The sequence below is a fragment of the Penicillium manginii genome, assembly GCF_028828005.1.
Source record: "Penicillium manginii strain IBT 31320 chromosome Unknown utg000004l:1.0-7231830.0:1.0-7236170.0, whole genome shotgun sequence".
Classification (NCBI taxonomy): Eukaryota; Fungi; Ascomycota; class Eurotiomycetes; order Eurotiales; family Aspergillaceae; genus Penicillium; species Penicillium manginii.
In genome coordinates this window covers 1,142,042-1,160,510 of record NW_026643105.1, presented here as the reverse complement: position 1 = coordinate 1,160,510, position 18,469 = coordinate 1,142,042, and the positions used below count along the sequence as shown (strand labels likewise).

The 18,469-nt window shown below is 46.0% G+C and overlaps 8 protein-coding genes across 8 annotated transcripts; 3 read left to right on the top strand and 5 right to left on the bottom strand.

Annotated features, from left to right (window-relative positions):
- Positions 1 to 828: 828 nt before the first annotated feature.
- On the top strand, positions 829 to 2,296 carry N7533_004142 (monocarboxylate transporter; the record flags this gene model as incomplete). The annotated part of the gene is made up of 2 exons (XM_057100792.1): positions 829 to 923; positions 991 to 2,296. The coding sequence occupies 2 exons, from the start codon at positions 829 to 831 to the stop codon at positions 2,294 to 2,296; spliced, it is 1,401 nt and encodes a 466-aa protein (XP_056960422.1).
- Positions 2,297 to 2,958: 662 nt separating this feature from the next.
- N7533_004141 (O-methyltransferase) lies at positions 2,959 to 3,737 on the bottom strand (the record flags this gene model as incomplete). The annotated part of the gene is made up of 2 exons (XM_057100791.1): positions 2,959 to 3,164; positions 3,218 to 3,737. The coding sequence occupies 2 exons, from the start codon at positions 3,735 to 3,737 to the stop codon at positions 2,959 to 2,961; spliced, it is 726 nt and encodes a 241-aa protein (XP_056960421.1).
- A 392-nt stretch (positions 3,738 to 4,129) lies between these two features.
- Positions 4,130 to 5,065, top strand: N7533_004140 (PLP-dependent cysteine synthase family protein; the record flags this gene model as incomplete). Its single annotated transcript, XM_057100790.1, has 1 exon — positions 4,130 to 5,065. One exon carries the CDS (start codon positions 4,130 to 4,132, stop codon positions 5,063 to 5,065), a length of 936 nt encoding a protein of 311 aa, XP_056960420.1.
- Positions 5,066 to 5,497: 432 nt separating this feature from the next.
- Positions 5,498 to 8,004, bottom strand: N7533_004139 (uncharacterized protein; the record flags this gene model as incomplete). Its single annotated transcript, XM_057100789.1, has 3 exons — positions 5,498 to 7,755; positions 7,819 to 7,873; positions 7,924 to 8,004. 3 exons carry the CDS (start codon positions 8,002 to 8,004, stop codon positions 5,498 to 5,500), a joined length of 2,394 nt encoding a protein of 797 aa, XP_056960419.1.
- A 532-nt stretch (positions 8,005 to 8,536) lies between these two features.
- On the bottom strand, positions 8,537 to 9,625 carry N7533_004138 (uncharacterized protein; the record flags this gene model as incomplete). Its single annotated transcript, XM_057100788.1, has 1 exon — positions 8,537 to 9,625. The coding sequence occupies one exon, from the start codon at positions 9,623 to 9,625 to the stop codon at positions 8,537 to 8,539; it is 1,089 nt and encodes a 362-aa protein (XP_056960418.1).
- A 1,394-nt stretch (positions 9,626 to 11,019) lies between these two features.
- Positions 11,020 to 11,849, bottom strand: N7533_004137 (type 1 glutamine amidotransferase; the record flags this gene model as incomplete). Its single annotated transcript, XM_057100787.1, has 3 exons — positions 11,020 to 11,304; positions 11,354 to 11,428; positions 11,478 to 11,849. The coding sequence occupies 3 exons, from the start codon at positions 11,847 to 11,849 to the stop codon at positions 11,020 to 11,022; spliced, it is 732 nt and encodes a 243-aa protein (XP_056960417.1).
- Positions 11,850 to 12,660: 811 nt separating this feature from the next.
- On the top strand, positions 12,661 to 13,428 carry N7533_004136 (FMN-binding negative transcriptional regulator; the record flags this gene model as incomplete). Its single annotated transcript, XM_057100786.1, has 1 exon — positions 12,661 to 13,428. One exon carries the CDS (start codon positions 12,661 to 12,663, stop codon positions 13,426 to 13,428), a length of 768 nt encoding a protein of 255 aa, XP_056960416.1.
- Positions 13,429 to 13,915: 487 nt separating this feature from the next.
- Positions 13,916 to 17,482, bottom strand: N7533_004135 (uncharacterized protein; the record flags this gene model as incomplete). Its single annotated transcript, XM_057100785.1, has 5 exons — positions 13,916 to 14,025; positions 14,120 to 15,016; positions 15,130 to 16,259; positions 16,339 to 17,196; positions 17,268 to 17,482. 5 exons carry the CDS (start codon positions 17,480 to 17,482, stop codon positions 13,916 to 13,918), a joined length of 3,210 nt encoding a protein of 1,069 aa, XP_056960415.1.
- Between the last annotated feature and the right edge of the window lie 987 nt (positions 17,483 to 18,469).

The window sequence follows — 18,469 nt, the reverse complement described above, 5'->3', positions numbered from 1 at the left end:
TTCAACTGATTTTTTCCCTTTTATTTCATTGGAACTTCTTCAGAACACTAAACACATCAATGTCCTAGTATATACCTAGGTATGGACTTCACCTAGTAATTCGAATTTTCACATTACCAGTAGCAAGTCGGTTTGGATAAATCTAGCTTTAACTCGGTGAGGTAAATTCGGAACTTCACTTATCCCCCAGGGCTTTTGCCTCTCCAGCGAGGTTAATCCAAGGTAGCAGATAAAAGCATGCTCGGTTGACTTTGTGACAAGCATTCGGCCGATCAACTTAGGTTCCTAGGTAATCTGTGGTTCAAGTTCAAGTTCGTCTGCGGAAAGGTAAGACTCAGAGACAGAGATACTCTTCTCCAAAATGCCAAGATGACCCACTAGGAGTTTATGACCCCACCCACATTTCTTGTCATCTCCCATCTGAAGTCTCTCCAAAAAGGGTGCGCGAGAGCGGTGGCCTCTGAATCACAATGTGGAATGTGAATCGAGTTTTCATTTGGAGATAGGTTTGATGGAGAACAATCAGTTTCGAAACACTTAAGCCCGGGGAAATCTGGTATAACTCCGGACGCCGGTTAATTAAATACCCCGCCCGATTGAGCACTCTTATTACTACGTCAGTAGCTGAAAGTTGCAAAAGTTCTCCAAGTGAGTCAACCGATATTGCAAATTTCAAGTTTTAAAATCCGAATATAAAAAATTTGACATGCTCAGCACCTGTGCATTGTTTGAGTAGTATCTTCAGGTCAATCTTTTGATTAAACTTTTACCATTCAACCATCTCGCAGACTGCCTAGGTGGTTCAAGGGTCAAATTAAAGATAAGATCATGACAGAACCAGCAAGCCATGAAAAGCCCTGTGATGTGGCTCCAGAAGAATTACAGACGAATGATGCTCTGTCACCACCAAAGCAATCAAATAAGTACGTGTGGAACAATTCTCTATAGTCGTTTTCATATTCGAAAATGCTTACAAGGATCGAGGAACAGACAGAAACTTGTGATTGTTATCGCTGCTTTCATGCTCAACTTCTCCGGCTGTGGGCTCTTGTTTAGTTTTGGTATATTTCAATCTCTCTATGAGGACATGGCAAAAGAGGCAAACAATCCTTTCACTGGGGCTTCATCTGCTGACATCTCATTGATCGGTAGCATAGCTGCTGCATTGATGAAACTAGGCGCACCATATGTCGTGGCATGGTGTAAATACTTTAGTCCACAGTCAGTTGTATGTGCAGGTGGGCTACTATTTGGTATTGCGAGTGTGTTAGCCAGTTTTGGAAACGCCCTGTGGCATTTCCAGCTCTCGCAGGGGCTATTGATCGGCATTGCTACCTGCCTTTCTTTCATGCCATCTATGGCGGTACCGCCTACTTGGTTCGGCAAATACAGGGGATTGAATATGGGAATTATTTCTGCTGGCACTGGAATTGGAGGCCTCGTCTGGTCTCCGATACTATCAGCATGCTTCCAGAGTATAGGATTCCGGAATACACTGCGACTGACTGGCTGCATCTGCACTGTCTTAATTTGTGGATCTGGAGCTGTTTTAAGATGGGACCCGAAAATGGCTGCACGACTTCATGAAGATAACTTGAAGCTGTCTTCGGTTTCCGGGCTTTTCAAAGTCCCCCTCCCACCCCGAGAGATCGTCACATCCCGCAAGTTCGTTGCCCAATGCCTCAATGCCGCTTTCCAGAGTGCAGCATATTATACGCCCGTATTTTATATCGCAGCCTATTCCAAAACACTTGGATATAGCGACTCTGAAGGCTCGAACTTTACCGCATTGAGCAATTCCTGCAACGCCATTGGAAAGGTCGCAGTTGGTTTTGTTGCTGACAAAATTGGACGACTCGACTCTTTCTTTCTCACGACTCTGCTGAGCTCTGTGTCGACCGCAGGGCTGTGGATACCGAGTACTGTTCTCGGTAGCGCGAATCAATCATCAGGCAGAGGACTTTTCCTGGGATTCACGGTTCTTTACGGTCTCTTTGCTAGCGCATACATCGGTCTATTCTCCCCCGCCTTGGTTGAGATTTTCGGGATGGAGAATTTGCCACGGATCACAGGAATTATGTATTTCCTCCAGGGAGCAGCTGGATTTGTTGGAACGCCAGTGGCGGGCGTTTTGGTTCGGTCGCTGCCCAGTAGCAAGGCGACGGAAAATTATGTATACATGGCGGTTTTTGTGGGAGCCTTGATGGTTGCATCAACTGTGACTGTCTTTTGGGCTAGAATTGAGGTTATGGTGGAACGCTTTGGAGGGGAAAAGCGATGGGCGTGGAAACTGTAATATTGATACTGGTGTGACAATAGGTGGCGTTTTATAGAATTGTGCTTTATTTTCTTCAAGTTAGAGTGAGGATGGTCCTCCAAAAATACGTTTCTCTGAGTAATCGATTTTTTTTACTGTTTTATTCTTTGGTGAGAGTTTTGAGATTTGGAAACTTCAGAACGTTCGAAACTAGGTATTTTCTTGTCAAACTTGAAGAACCTAAAGGGTCACAGTCGAAGGGGATTGAAAGAGGCAGAGGCGTATCAAGGAGACTGTAGACATCAAGAATATGAATGCGTGCCCAGGTGTCTAGGGAATTGGACTTATATGAAGGTCTCCCACGCTCAATATAAACAGGGAGAAATACTTGAAAACCTCCAGTGCTCCTGTGTAAACGCAACGTAGGCTGTGGGTGGTGCAGGGAAGTCGAATCTTGGAACTTGAATTAATACCAGAAGATAGGGTACTAGTTAGTACTTAGGTACGCAGTACAATACGGGAGAGAATGACACAATGGTGCGACTTCAAGTCAAATAAATATTCTGGTCAATGTCACTTTCTCCCCTTTCCAACAGAAACCAGTAGATTCAAATTCCTTAGTGCAAAGTTTAGGTAAAGCAATATTTCAATGACTGAGATATTTATTTTACGGTTTGGCTTATCATATAGCGTTGCTTCCATCATTGAGGTCGGTAAACACTCATTTCAAATCCGTTCGTGAATGGTAGAGTCATGTTTTCGAACCCATTTTCAGGAGCTCTCAGGTAAGCAAGTAGGTCTGCATACCCCTTGGCTCCCGATATTGTATTATCCGTAAGAACAACTGCACCCGGCCGAAGACGTGGTAAAACGGTTTTGAGCGTAGGAAGCGACAATGCCGACCAAACTACCAAATCCATTAATATAAGCGAACGGAAGCAGAACGAGAGTCATACTTACTATCGAGAAGAAGAAGATCGACCTCCGGCAAATCAGTCTTGAGGGTTTCAAGTAGATCACCCTCTCTCAAATCAATCTGTTGCTCAACTTCCGGACCACATTGTCTCCAGTACTTTCGAGCAATTGCTGCCTTTTTGGTTTCCTTTTCGGTCGCGATAACAATTCCAGATTTACCGGTGGCTGCTTTGGTTTTGCCAATAGCGAGGGCCAGATAAATTGTGCTGACACCAAAACTAGTACCTGCCTCGACAATATTCGTCGCACCCATGGCGTTGATCAATTGATAGGTGAACTGGCATTTATCCTCATCTAAAGCGATGAATTTGTCGAGCATGAGGCGATCGAAGTCATCCTTTGGATTGATCTTTGGATTTTTATCCTCAAGATCGCCCAGAACATCTGATGAGAACACCTTCCCTTTTTTCGAAATACCAGCTTCTTGCTCCAACGAAATTTGGTGAAGTTGTGAAAGAAGTTGCAGTATATGGGCCGCAGCGCTGACTGGAGATGGGGAAGCCATTTTGGACTTTATGAAAAAGGTCGAGTTTTTCAAACAAGATTCGGTGGCGTGCCAGGTGGGAGGCAGGGCGGGAAAAGAGAAATTGAAGCGATTTTCCAACCTTTCAAGGTTGAGAAGCCGTTCAAGTGGAAGAAGCTGGGTCTTCGTGGCGAAGGAAAGTGGGGGATGATACCTCTTGGCATTTTGGAGAAATGACTAATCACTGTATCAATTAGTTAGTTAACAATTTACATACTTTGATTGATTAAAAGAGTCCTCTCCGTACGCGTTATTGATATAATATCTCAATCACCTTCATTTTTCAAATAAAAATGCTAAAATTATTTCAAAGGCGTTAGTTTCCAACTTTCCGCGACAATTCCCAGCCAAATAAAATCGAAAGAACAATCGTCATGTCCACCAATCGGCATATTTTGGACGCAATCGGGAACACACCTTGCGTCGAGTTGCGTCACGTCGTGCCAGATGGATGTGCCCGTGTTTTTGTCAAGTTGGAAGGTTTAAATCCCACTGGCTCTTATAAAGACCGTATGGCAGTGTCTATCATCGAGGAAGCGGAAAAAAGAGGAGACTTGAAACCCGGAATGACAATCGTCGAAGCCACTGGTGGCAGTACTGGATCATCCCTTGCTTTCATCTGTGCGATCAAAGGATACGACTTTACCGTGGTATCTTCGAATGCATTTGCAGAAGAGAAACTGCAGACAATGGCCGCATATGGAGCAACCGTGGATATAGTTTCCAGCCCGACGGGAAAGATCACACCGGAGTTGATTCCTTCCATGCGCGTGCGGGCCAAAGAATTAAGTCAGAACGGTGACTGTTACTATACCGATCAATTCAGCAACCCGGATGTTCTCGTTGGTTATGGAAGCATGGGTCGCGAGCTTCTGGGCCAAATCCCCGAAGGAATTGATGCCTTCTGTGGCGCAGTAGGAGGCGCAGGAATGGTTCTGGGGGTTGCCAAAGTTTTGAAATCAAAGAACCAAAACTGTCGTATTACTGTCCTGGAGCCCGCATCTGCGCCTGCTATCACGAAGGGCCATGGTGGACCACACTCTGTGGAGGGTATTGGAATCGGATTTCTACCACCTCTCTTGGACAAGACCCTGTATGATGATGCCCGTGCAGTTGAAGAGGCTGAGGGTCGTCGGATGTCTCGAAGATTGGCGAAAGAAGAGGGAGTCCTGGCTGGCACATCCACGGGGCTTAATGTAGTGGCTGCTATTGAGCTGGCAAAAGAACTTGGCCCCGGTAAGATCGTGGCCACTGTCGCCTGTGATAGTGGTCTGAAGTATGTGCTAGGAGATCTTTTTACGGAAGAGTAGATAGATACAATCTATATAGATCTAGAATTAGACGAATAGTCCTAGGAGACGAAATGTGAACTTGAAATGGTCGCTTTAGGAATTTGGAACTTCAAGTACCTAGCTAGCCTAGAAGCCTCTGAAACGTACTGCCTAGTACTACTACCTAGATATCTAATCTACTTATTTCAACCTGATTGATACTACCTAGGTAGTACCTAATACTAGTAACTAGTAGATAGTTGTACAGGTTGGAGCTCCCGGTTTGGGGCGCAGTGCTAGCAAATTACTGTCTTCCAAGGTTCCAAAGTTCCACCATTCATCATGGATTGCAGACAGAACTTTGAGAAACTTTGGAAACCTTGGGAGTACTATAAGTATACATACTAGCTGTACTGGAGGTTTCAGGTTCTTATTGACATATATGTTCCAAGGGTTATTTACTTACTACTTCTATGTGGGATGGGGCTCCAAAATCTGAGCGTAGGCCTCTAAAATCTTCCCAATCATTGGTACCACGTTCCAATGAGCCGTCCCGCTCAGAATTCTTGCCCAGATACTGACAACTCGAGTACACAGACTAGTGGAGGATGATTCGACGTCCCCTCCAGCCTCAGCCTCCATAACCATGTCCACGATGTAGGCGTATAATCTTGCCTCTTCTTCGTCAAGAGTCTCCTGTGATAAATGGGGCTGTATGGCAATCAGCCATTTGCTGATTATGAAAGCACACTCGAGAGCACATAAAGAATGCTGAAGGGACCAAGAAAAAGACTGATTGTGGGCCACGATGTTGACTCCAATTTTCACGGGGATACTCAACGCATGAGCCGAGTAGAGCACTGCGCGGGTGAGTCTGCGATTCCTTGATAAAGGTGGGCTTCGATGTATGGAAGCCGCGACCTCGTGAGGAACATGAGTGTTCAGAGCGCGCCACGGACCAAGATCCACATTGAGTCGAATATAGGCCATGCGAAGCAAGGCGGTTGAATTGAAAGATATTGGGCCTAATGGGCTCCCAGGGCCAAGAAACGATTCCGGGTCTTGATTCCACCCACTTTGCCAATTCTTCAATGCTCGTTCTATCTCATTCATATCCATAGGAGATAGACTTTGCTCGCCTTCTGGTCTGCGTTTTGCCTCCATTCGCAGAAAGTAGATGTGCTGTATTAGAGCGAGGATTAATGTGTAGCTACCCAAAGACGAAAGCTGATTTTGAATGTCTTCTGCCTGCGAGGAAAATAACATTCCAAAAGTAGATTGAAAGTGAGGCTCGGCCTCGTGCTTGTCACGGGCTTGTCGCCACTCATCCTCGGTTTTTGCTTCCCAGTCTTTCTCTCGCGAAGGTAAGTGTATATTCAATTCCGAGTTGAGGATCGGAGGTGGAAGGTCATAGACGATAGTATGGAAGATGAAAAAGCAGAAGATGATAGCGACGGTCCTTCGAAAACCTTCTTCCTTTATCCATGTAGACCACGCTGAAGTGCTTGAGAATATTTGTGGCTCTAAGAGCTTTTCAGTCCTTAAATAGTTTGCCAAAATGCTCTGGATCTCTATGGCCTCATCAAATATGGCTTCTGAATTTCCCCAGGTTGCCATAGCCATAAGTATGAGTAATGCCTGCGCAAGCGGAAGTGGGTCAAATTGCGATATTTGCTCTGTTGATGGACCCGCGTCATGTTGTGAGGTTTCGGAAATAACAGGCAAATTTTGCATAATCCGCGTTTGTTGCATGCTAGGTGGCCGAGGTCCGGCGGAGAATACCATGTCGTGGCGTTGTTTCTTGCGATGGCGAAGTCGTTCTTGCGATATGGCAAGCGAAGCACGGTACAGCATAGTTGCATTGTTTCTATCAAATGCAGATATTGCACCTATAGTTGCCATGGCTAACATCAATTCAATCGGGCACTTCGGAGCCAAGAATGTGGGAAGATGTACCAGAGGAAGATGGCGGTGGAATCCCGCAAAGTATGTATTGATGTATCGGGTCATGGTGTGGCGTGAGGGAAGAAAAAACCCCTGGGGAAGAACTGCAAGAAATTTCTGAGCTTCAGTCAAGATAGAGTCCCAGTCTTGTTGTGTGACGTGAAATGGCTCTTTCTTGGACCGTGTAGCGCGAGAAGGCTCGAAAGAGGGTAGCGAGGATGTGAAGTCATCAAATAGCCGTGGCACTGATGTGGGTGTCATGCTTTGCTTGGAAAGTTCAGAGTTCGGGGTATGCCATTGAAGTCGCGGTTCAACGATAGGGAAGAGAGGAGCCGGAGGTGACGGCAAAATAGGCTGATCGACATAAAATGACGATAGGCCGTAGCCATAGGCTCCATTTAGGCTGTCAATAAATAGATCAAAGTCACCAAAGCCATTGGGCTGTTGGGTTGGCAGTATATCCTGTGTAGCGATTGGGGAAACCAGAGGCAGCATGGCAGATGTAGCCCGAGGGGCACTGGGCTGGATTGAAGGAGAAGATGGGAAAGAGGTGAAGCCATTCCCAATGGGTGTCTGGTCTGATGGAACGTCAGATTCCACACAAGTTGGAGCTTCTTGGTGCCGTATCCTGAATCTGGGTGGCGAAACGCTGTTTAGACTGTCATGAGCGGCCCCAGAAATAGATGGAGTCTGATAATTGGTCACACGAGAATGATCTGCCTCAGTCTCAAACGGAGAAGTTGATTCAGCTTCGTGGATGAGGCGGATATGTCGAGCAAGAAGGTCTCTTTATAGTTAAATTAGCCGCCAATTCTCTGCGACTGGCATCAGAGGAGAGGAGCTCATACCTCCGGGCAAAACCAGCAGAGCAAACCGTGCATTGGAAAGGCTTCTCTTTAGTATCTAAAACAAAATCAGTCTCGCATAAGATATAAAGGATAAGAAAATCTCACGAAGTCTCTCGTGTCGCTGTAAATGCTCTTTGCGATGGAATGACTTGGCACAGAAGCGACAGCGAAATGCTCTTTCGTCATGTCTTAGATGGCGCAAATCGCAGTGAGTATTTTGTCCATCTTCGACCAGATTCCCTTCAGTTTGCTTGGCCCGTGTTGGTCTGCTCCTTTTTTGTGGGGGCATGCTGAAATAACCTTAGTTGCAGCGATGCGGTAGCTTAGGAGTCGTCGGAAGGGATTGATGACGGAGCACCGCTTAGTCATCGATTTATAGACAGACACATTTGAAATCCCCTTGGTCGAAAATTATGACTGAGTATTTTGATTTGATTGAATTAAAGAGATGAATAAGACCTGTGGAGCCGAGCTCGAAAAGCTCATACTTGCTGACAAGATTCAAGTTATAGAATGAGGTAATTTACTACTATCGACTGTTTGTGGGGTAGGGCGAAATGTGAGGGTATTATCAATATGGTTCGCTAATCTTTCTAGTGATGATTAGATATGGTATGAACATCCATTTCCAGTGTGTGATTTTCCAGTCCGCCGCTTACCAAAGCATCGAGTAGATACCTCTGCTCAGCAGGAACAGAATCCGTCCAAGAAACGAATATCACAAGGCAACAGGTAAATAATCAGTGAAAAGAGCACCTGAAGTTCGACTCATGCCATGAAACAATAAACTAGATATTGACTGGCTATTGTATGCGTTGATCTTGGGAGTGCCTCCCTCGTCGTCCACAGACTGGGTTACCGCGAAAACGTCCCGATTGGCCATTTTCTGACAATTTATGGTGTTGACAACGCCCAGCGTTTGGTATAATGGGAATGCTCCTTCCTCTGTTGGCTTCAAAATTTCGAGATCCTGGAGCCATTCTTGGATCTCGAGAGCTAGACCCCGAGCTTGACATCGCAGAAGAGCGGTTAGGAGTAAACCGGAGAATCCAATGGTATAGCTGTTCCTGCTAAGAGATGTCTCCATTTTTGTCCCTCTTGCAATCCGAAGTAATACTCGAGTCCACGATTCCTCTGTGTGACTGTCATAAGGAATATAAGAAGGGTCAGCCTTTTTCAAACTTCGCAGGAGTCCTGTGCTTTGCATGATTCTCGCTACTGTATAGTATGCGAAATTCAATGCTGCCTCGTGTGAGCGAAAAAAGATGGGTGTCCGTTGATCCACATGATCAATCTCGTGTACGCCATCCAGCCCATCTATTGGCAGGTCAGATGTTGGGAGGGCGTCGAGCCACCTGTCTAACATTTCTCCTTGCTGGGCAAGAAAATGACAGGTCTTGTCGAATTCTTCGTCTCCCGAGCAAAGCTCACTCCCCTGCGCGCCGAAATCACCGGTATCCCAATGTCTCAGTAGTGCTGAGAAATTGATTCTATGTGATTCGCACATGATACTTAAAACATTGACTCTCTGCCCTTGGAATGCAGGTAAGTTTTCCATGGTGATACCGGGAGGCAGAGTTGAGGGTAAATGCCGATGCACTTCCAGTGAGCAGAAGTAGGCGCGGGCCCACCAGACCACGATTCGAATCTGCAACCAGGCCGCAAGTAAGGAATCTAGGTCTGTTCTCGAGCTGATTTTGAGGTGCGAAAGCAAGCTTATTATGCCTTGATCATGGCAGTAAAAGCCTTGGAAATTCCCCATCGAGGACTCAATATAAGCGAAGATAATCAAGACCGTCAAGACCATGGTTGGACTATCATGGATTTCGTGTTCCCTGAAAGCTGTGAATCTTTTGATAGCCAAGGAATAATAAAGTTGGCTTCTTGTTTGGTGAACGAGATGAGGACTGAGCGATCCCATCTCACTAGTCACCGAGGCTTTCTTCTCTGGATAGAGCCGGCTAAAACTGCACGAGGACAACGCTAAAGTGGCGTTTGCAAGGACCGAATGATCGTCGAATCTCCGAAAGAGGACTTCAAATATGGGATGCATAGCCGGAAGACAGTGATCTTCCAATATCGTCGAATAGAAAATATCTCGTTCGGAATGCTGCAAGGATCGAATGATATCAACGTTGCTAACACAAAGGGAATTTTCCTGTGGCGGCTGAGCCGATTGGTTCCCTTGAACGATTTTCACACGTTTCTTTTCCTTGTCTTCATCACATTTTTGATTCATGCCTGAGGCACCGACTCCTTGAATCGATTGGTTCACGGACCGGAACTTGAATTCTGGTCGGTACCGTTCACATTTCTTGCCCAATCTAGTGCATGTACCACAAGTTGGCTGTTTTTCATCACACTGGAGGGTTTTTAGTCGTGTCGTATTTAAAAGGGAATGCGTTTCTCAATTTACCTTGGATTTCCTTTCGCGACAACTTTTGCAGCCATTTCGCGACCGGACAATGTTGGTCTTCTTAGGTCTTGGGGGTGTTGGCTTATACATTTCAATCTCGACTCAATTGGTTCAAAATGAGCTCTGTTCTGGTCCGTGTGTGCCTAAAGCGTTGAGAACATGGAGAATTCCTATAGTCTGAGTGGCGTAGTCCCATAAGCGGCTATGACTCAATGACCATCTCGGAAGATGCATTGAATAGTTAACTGTTTCCCGGCAAGAAAGACATCGATTCCTCTAGGTCAACCTGATGCAGTGAATGGTCAATTTGAGAGCTGGCGATAATCTAGCATTAAACAAGTCTGGACGACGAAAGCTTCGGAACTGATATTTAAGGAAGAGTGCGAGTTGGTTGGTCCAGGGTTCCCGTGTTCGGGAATCAGGTTAATCCGAAATGGAGGCCCCAATACACAGTGCACGAGTACTAACTAACTAGTTGTATGAGTAAGGCAGTGGTAGTTTTAGGAAGCAGCTTTGGCCGGCAGAAAAAGAAAATGAACCTCGGACCGCTTGTATCACCCGCGTTCCAGGTTGCACCTGCCGCCGTTTACTATTGGAATCTTAGCCCTTTCGACTACATATCTCCTTTTGAGGCTCAAGTCTGCAGTCGAAGAAAATCAAGATATTTTTCAGAGTTTCATTCTATAATTTTGTTTTCGGTCAGTGAGAAATCTTCGTTCGTAGAACGGGCCTCTAACTTGAATGTTGAATGCTCTAACACATTGTCTGCGGATGCTGGTGGGGTTTTACTCTGAAATCCACTGGATAGCTCGACTGAGTAATTTCATACCGTCGGTGGGATGATCTAGTTTCCGAACTTCCTTTGCCAGTTTGTCGGCTGAGCAGTTTCCGTTGTACATTTTGTCTTCTTCTAGAAGCAACTTCTTTGCAAGCTCATTTGATATTTCGGGGTGTGCTTGGAAAGTGAGAATGTTGTTTTGATCGTTGACGAAACATTCGTTATTCTCAGCAAGGTGAGCGAATCCGGGGGCCGGAATCAAGACCTCACGAACATGGAACTCGGGGGCTCTCTGGAACGTCATTAGTGTCAAACTTGAAATTAGTGCTAGGTGGACATACGTAATGCGTAGTGCTCATTACAGGGCCAAAGAATTTCTTCCCATCTTCTGTGAGGTGGATATCTTCAATCGCAGCCTATTGGTGGTGAGAAATGAGATACCCGAGAGATGTAGGGTCGACGTACAATTGGCCCAGTTGGAACAGCGCCGATTTCACCTCCAAGTGCCTTCGAAATTGCTTGATGCCCCCAGCAGACACCTAGTATCTTTGTTTGAGGAATTTCTCGCGCCGTCACTCGAACGTAGTCCAGAACACCTAATACCCAGGGCTCCGAGGAAGACGCATCCGCTTTACCGCCGCTCAAGACTATGAGATCATAATCTGCTGCATTCGGGAACTTTCGCTCGACCACTGGATCATATAAATCGACCTTTGCCGTTGGGGAGATCAATGTAATCGCCTCTGTCCAAGATTGTCGTGTATCTGACCAGAATGGTATGTTATCGGGCGAGGTGTTGATAAGAACAGCAATTCGGGGGCGTTGGGTGGTATCCATTATGATATAGATTCTTGGCGAATGGAACTTGAACTGAGAAACGATTGAGCTGATCACTTCGAAGTCAAGTTCCAAGGTTCAAGTCAATTATTAGTAGTTCAAATGTTTCAGTTAGTAGTTACTACCTGACAGGCACACAGAGGGTATTATATAGTAAGTCGTGACCGCTATGCCGAGCTTTGATTGCCTTTTTCGAAGAAAAAAAAATCCTAGATAGTTCGGGCATCGTTCCTGGAATTGTAGATTTCCATTATACAAGCTCGATTAGGTGCACGGGTGCGATGCTGAATAAGCCGTTGCCACTCTCATGACTCCAATTTCGTATCTTAATTTCTTTATGCTTCGAAATATTGACCAATCATCGTCGAATGTATGCCTTTAATGTGGGCTACTAAGCACTTCTTGTGGGTCTGCTCTATACCTAATAAGGCGTACGGGAGCGATCGCGGGTAGTGATTCGACCCAGCTTCAGATTCATGGCGATGATGCCTTTTCTGGTCATGATCGGGAAATGCCTGATGATTTTTCGATTTATTTGATGACAATAAAATCGAAGATTATTTGGCTTAAAAGTTTCTGCCCCTGGCGATTCATTTACCCACATTCCGTGGAATGAGTCAATCCCGACCTCGGGAATTGCCAAATCTTTCGGAGTTCATGATACTAGCTACTACCTAAGTAGGATCTAGTACTAGTATATATAGGGAGCTATTTCCCTTGGGAGCCCTGAAGCCTCCTATCGCCACTAACGAGTCAATTCCAAAATTCAAGGCTTGAAGTTGTTACCCTCTCTACCTTCGACTTCTACCAAATGTTCATACAAAGCGCGCACGAAGAGAAAGACACTTCTGCTCTCCTTCAGTTCATTCGCGAGAATGCCTTGGGAATGCTGGTTACCGGAATTGACTCCTCCTTGGATTTTCTTCAATGTACTCACGTTCCTTTTGTGGTGGACCTACCCGGAGAGGCCGAAGAGTCTTCTCCCAGGGGCCGACTTCGAGCGCACATCGCCAAGCAGAACCCGCAAGTCAAAGGCATGATTGAAGCTCTCGAAAACAAGCCCAACGTCCTGGAACTTGAGCAGGATGTTCTCGTTGTTTTCAATGGAAAACATGACCACTACGTCACACCTAAATACTACGTCGAAACCAAGCCGGATTCGGGCAAAGTGGTTCCGACTTGGAACTACTCGGCAGTTCAAGTATACGGCAAACTCTCTCTTTATTACGACTCGAAAACAACCGAGGCGGGAAATTTTATCATGCAGCAGATGAAGGATCTTTCCCAGCATCTTGAAACGTCCGTCATGGGATATACCGGCGGAGAACGACCTCAACCTTGGAAAGTGGGTGATGCGCCAGAGAAATACATCGAGTTGATGCAGCAAAATATTGTTGGAATTGAAATTCGCGTGGACAAAATCCAGGGAAAGCACAAGATGAGCCAGGAGATGCGACCTGGAGACAGAGAGGGTGTCGTTAAGGGATTTGCAAGACTAGGAGGAGAGACAGGTAACGCCATCTCGTTCTTGGTCAAGGAGCGTGGGGTGCTACATGATGAGAAAAGGCAGAAATATTAGAAATTGCCACATTTAAAGGTCCGAATTTAAATGTGATCATGCAAAGAGGATTGCTTTGTTTGGTTTACCTTTTAAAATACTTGCGAAACAACTACGCGAACTTCTTGTCTTACATAGAGCCGAGAAATTTCAGACGGCAAAATTTGATCAATTGTTTAGTCGAAGTAAAGTAAAACTTTTATTCCAAGATAAACGAGATTCCCAATAGTTAGCCAATGAAGTGAGATCTTATAGGCTAAATTTACTAGTTGAAATTTGGTCATTAAAGCTAGAATCACTTTGCCTAGGAGTCAATATTTTGAGAGCCTTTTTTTCCCCGGTTCTTAATTCAATCAGTTGAAAATTGAAGAGGGAAGGATACCAACGGTGGCCAACTAAACAATATTCGTCTAATGGCATTCGAACTCTCGCACCTACTTGCAGCCACAGGTTGATCCAGGTGTAGTACCATCCTTATAGCATGTGCAGTAATTTGACCCTGGTACTATCATTCCACTGCATCCAGAAAAGCAGCAGCGATACGACCCCTCTTCACATCGAGGACAGTCTTTATAGGTGTCGCATTTTGTCGCCGTGGGCTCTGGCTGAGGTGATTTGCTTGTGGTGGATGTAGTAGAGTCAGCTCTGAGGCCAATGCAAAATGTTTGAGTTCCCCGTGCCCAGGCTGTGCTCAAATCGCACGTTTTACTACCATCAGCAGGCTGAAGTGAGTAGTTCCAATCGAAAAGATGCTGAACAGATATATCGAAAGTTTTGGCGAAAGAGGCACAGGTCTCGCCATCATTAGGACCTGAATGTGAGAATGCATTGCAATTGGATACATAATCCCTCGGGATTGAGGTAGGGCTCGCGCTAGGAGAGCTGGTTGTGGTGGTCGTACTTGTTGTGGTAGACTCGCTCGTTGTGGTAGACTCGCTCGTTGTGGTAGACTCGCTCGTTGTGGTAGACTCGCTCGTTGTGGTAGACTCGCTCGTTGTGGTAGACTCGCTCGTTGTGGTAGACTCGCTCGTTGTGGTAGACTCGCTCGTTGTGGTAGACTCGCTCGTTGTGGTAGACTCGCTCGTTGTGGTAGACTGGCTCGTCGTGATAATCTCACTCGTCGAAGTGAATTCAGTCGTCATAATATCACTGCTTGTAGTCGTTCCAGTTGATGACGAATCGTCTCCAAAATCCGTGATGATCGGATCAAACTTGAACCCCGGATACGAATAGAGTGACATAGTTTCCTGGCCCACAGTCGTGGGGCAATATAGATATTCGTATGAAGTCGAAGTGACAGCAGAGCCTCCGCATTGAGTTTCAACACTACACGTAGTGGAATAGCAAGACTTTGTGGTGATAGTGCTACCTGCAGTCGAAGTCGTTCCACCCAGGCAGAAGACATCGCAGTTCGTGAGAATTGTGCCCGTACAGGAGGGTGAGGTCGTTGTATCTGAGCCGTGGCTGGCTTTTTTGGCTTGATTTCCAAGAGCATCGGCGAGACTAGCCAGCTCGGTGAGTGGCCCATCGATTGCCGATGGCGGAGATGATCCCCCAAACACACTAGGAATTTTTCCTGCAAGGTCTTGTAGTGTTGAAGCGATGCCACCTGCAGATCCGCAGAATATGAGACATAGTCCTGGCAAGGATATACCCAGGCCGACTCCAAAGCTGTTTCCATCTGAAAGAAGATAAGGGTGTTAGTAGTTTGAAATGTGAAACAGGAATGGAATGACTTGCCAGTCTTTGAAGTCTCGATTGCAGCGATGGCTGAACTTGCGCTTGAAGCATCTGCTGGATTTGCAGAAAAGGAGTCGATGACACTTGAAGCACTCATGATGCGAGACGATAGCGAAATTGCAGATGCTATGGCTGCTGGGGTCGACATTGTGGTGATGGGATTCACAAACCCAGTCGAATCGGTGGTTCCAGTTATAGTACTTGTGATAGGGCCCTCGGGTCCATCCGTTGTGATAGTGGTTGTGATGACCACTGGAACCGTAAATTGAGAAGAAGGGAATGGATTGGGCGTCGCAGTACTAGTTGGGGGAAAAGTGCCCGAATTCGACGTTTCGGTGGGCAAAATGCTTGTGCCTGTTGAACCCGGGGATGGTGGTTGAGAAGGAAATGGCACTGGAGGAAATCCAGAAGTAATTGCGCTGGGATGTGTAGGAATCCAAGCCATACCCCCTGGGCCAACTACAATTGTTGTCAGCTCACCGTCGATACTCGTGGTGATTGTTGATGTGCTCGTCAATGTCGTCAATGGAGTAAGGGTAGAGGCAGTGAAAGTAACCTCAGTGGTACTGGAATTGTCGATGGCTGTAATTGTAATAATAGTACTCGTCGGTTCTTCGAAAGAACTTGAAGTTTTTGCTGTCGTCGGGCTGGGAGTCACAGTTGTAGGTAATGGACCTGGAGCTGCTGTGGTCGAAGGCACAACAGTGGGTGTAACGCGATGGCCTGGAGGCCAAACAGTAAAGACAACTCCATCAGTGGTAAACGCTGTGGGTTCACCCGTGAGAACTGGCAGTGGTATTATGTCTGACCCAATAGTTAGACCTCCTGATCCAATGATGACAGGCATGCCATTATTAGTGAATGTGGTGGGCTGGGTGGCAATTGTGTATATAGTCCCGTCAAAGACTACCTCTATTCCCTGAGCTCCCGGCCAGGTAGTTACTGTGCTCGATGTGGTGACTTCGCTCTCGGACTGCTGGCTAGTACTCTCGGACTGTTGGGTACTCTCGGACTGCTGGGTGCTTGCAGACTGATGAGGATTCCCTGGGTCCTCGGGATCTTTAGAATTTGCATCCGGAGACAATTTTTGCACGAGATGCGAAGATTCACAGCTGCATTAATGATCAGTCTCGCTCAACCAAGTCTTATCAAGGCCCCATTTGGCAGGAGTTTTAAGAAGAATAAACATACCTGTATTGCGTAGGCAGATAACAGTCTTCGCCGCAGCGCAGCGTGGGAACGCCATCTATCACAGGACAAAGGAACGAGTCCCAACACGTATAAAGCGACTCCAGATAGCACTGGATACCACATAGCAAGGTAGGTACTCCATCAAGTATCGGACACAACTGGTTACCGTAGCAAGTATAGTTGCTAGGTATGTATGTCTGACCACCACAAATCGAAGACGAATCCTGCTGGATGGGACTGTCAGATAGCACTCGATCCGAGTCATCGTCTGGATTGCTTCTGTCTTCTTGTGGGGGCCAGTAGTCCTCATGGACTACGCCCTTGGGGAAAAGCATTCGGCGTCCCTCCAACGTAATATCGATGTCAATTCCCTGGAAGATCAACCTGGAGCCTCGATTTGTAGGGGACCCCCGACTTGCCCGGTGATCATATTGAAAGAGAGCCCTTCCCCTTGCCGTTGTCTCATGGCGCTCGTCTTGCCCATCCAGTGCCTGGTAAGAGAAAGCACTGGCATCGACTCCAATCATTTCCCTGACACCTACGATGAGCAGATCGACCAGATCTTGGTATAGTAGCCCATCAAGGTAGTTGACATTTCCATCTACATCTGCCCCATTTACCGCTGCTGCATTCTCCTGGTTTTGAGGAGTCAGAATAAATGCCCGTGTTCCAAGTTCTGGTAGAAAGCTGGCTGTGTGATCTGCCAATTTCTCATTCTGATTGACTTCTAGTTTCTCATCGGGCCAGTCTCTTCCAGTTCTTAAAAATTCAATCACTGACGACTGGAAATTTTCATCGATGGTTGGAAATCCTCTTTCTTTTAATATGTCCTCATCAGGACTCCAAGAAAGGCTTTCACTGTCGGGAGTCAGTGGCTGTTCCGCGAGAGAGAGAAAAACTTATAATGAACTTGAACTTGAAAGGCTCACAAGAAATGTGCAAAGTAGATCGCTTCTCTAGAAACGATGACCAATATTGTGCAGCCACAAAGACCTTCAACCCCCATGTTGAAAGGAACATTGCCGAGTGGCCGGTACAATGCAGTGTTTTCATCTCGAAGTTTCCCATTGAAAGGATCCTTATCAGGTTCGAAGACCCAAAGGAAACCAGGTTTCCGAAATTCATCAAGCATCCATCGAATCATCTGTGGTTGGTCCCATTTCAAAAATGAAGCCGGAGTGAACCGTCTTTTTTGCAAAGCTGTTTTGAAGAAATTCCATGCCGATCGAAGGTATCCATGCGAGTCGACTTCTAACGATCGCTTTCGCAGCGCTGCTCCGGCGCGTATGCTAGCCCCATTGCATTTTCCGCGGCAATATGGAAATCCAGCAGAGTCCCGTCGAACCAGTTGATGGCTTGCAATATCGTTTCATTAGCTTATCTAGGAAGGTAGGAAGTGGCTATCATCACTCACGTATCTGTTAAGATTGTTTGATTCGAAGTAATTGTTTGGATCTTATCGACAAATTTAAACCTGGCCAAGATGTTAACAAAAGATGAACTATATAGTGGTTATGGATTGAAATGATGATTACCTTCCCTGATCATTGACAAGTGGCTCGCGAGAGACGACGAGATTTATCAGTACTACTACTCCTAGTAACACGGATAAAAAATTGAACTTGAAAAAAATCATGTTTCAGGCCGCTGTGGCTTTATTTCTTCTGCCAAAAGAAAACTTGAAAGCTCTATATCACCATTAAAGCAACAACAGGATGCACCCTAGCTATATAACATTACTTCCAAAGTTGAACATGCTCATTAATCTACTACATTACTCTCGCAGACATCGAGTTCCAAGGTTCTCAAAACAAAATCAAATAAATGCCAAGACCTTTTCCTTCAGCCCCGGAGCTTGGCCATTGATCCTTCTCGTATTGTACCGTCGGGGCGACCGTTTCAACATGAGCAATTCACTAAGGCGCTGATCTCAGCATGGCCTTGCAGCTGCCACTTGACTACTACTGGCTTAGTACTTCGGAGAAAAGTCTTCTTTTGCAGGAATACAATGCAAGTGTTCTTCTTTAGCAGTCTCGAGTCATGCAACTGCCATGTCATAAGATTCAACAAGCCTGCCCAAAAACCGGACGTCTACTTTGAAAACTAAGCTTATCTCACTCAAGTCGAATCT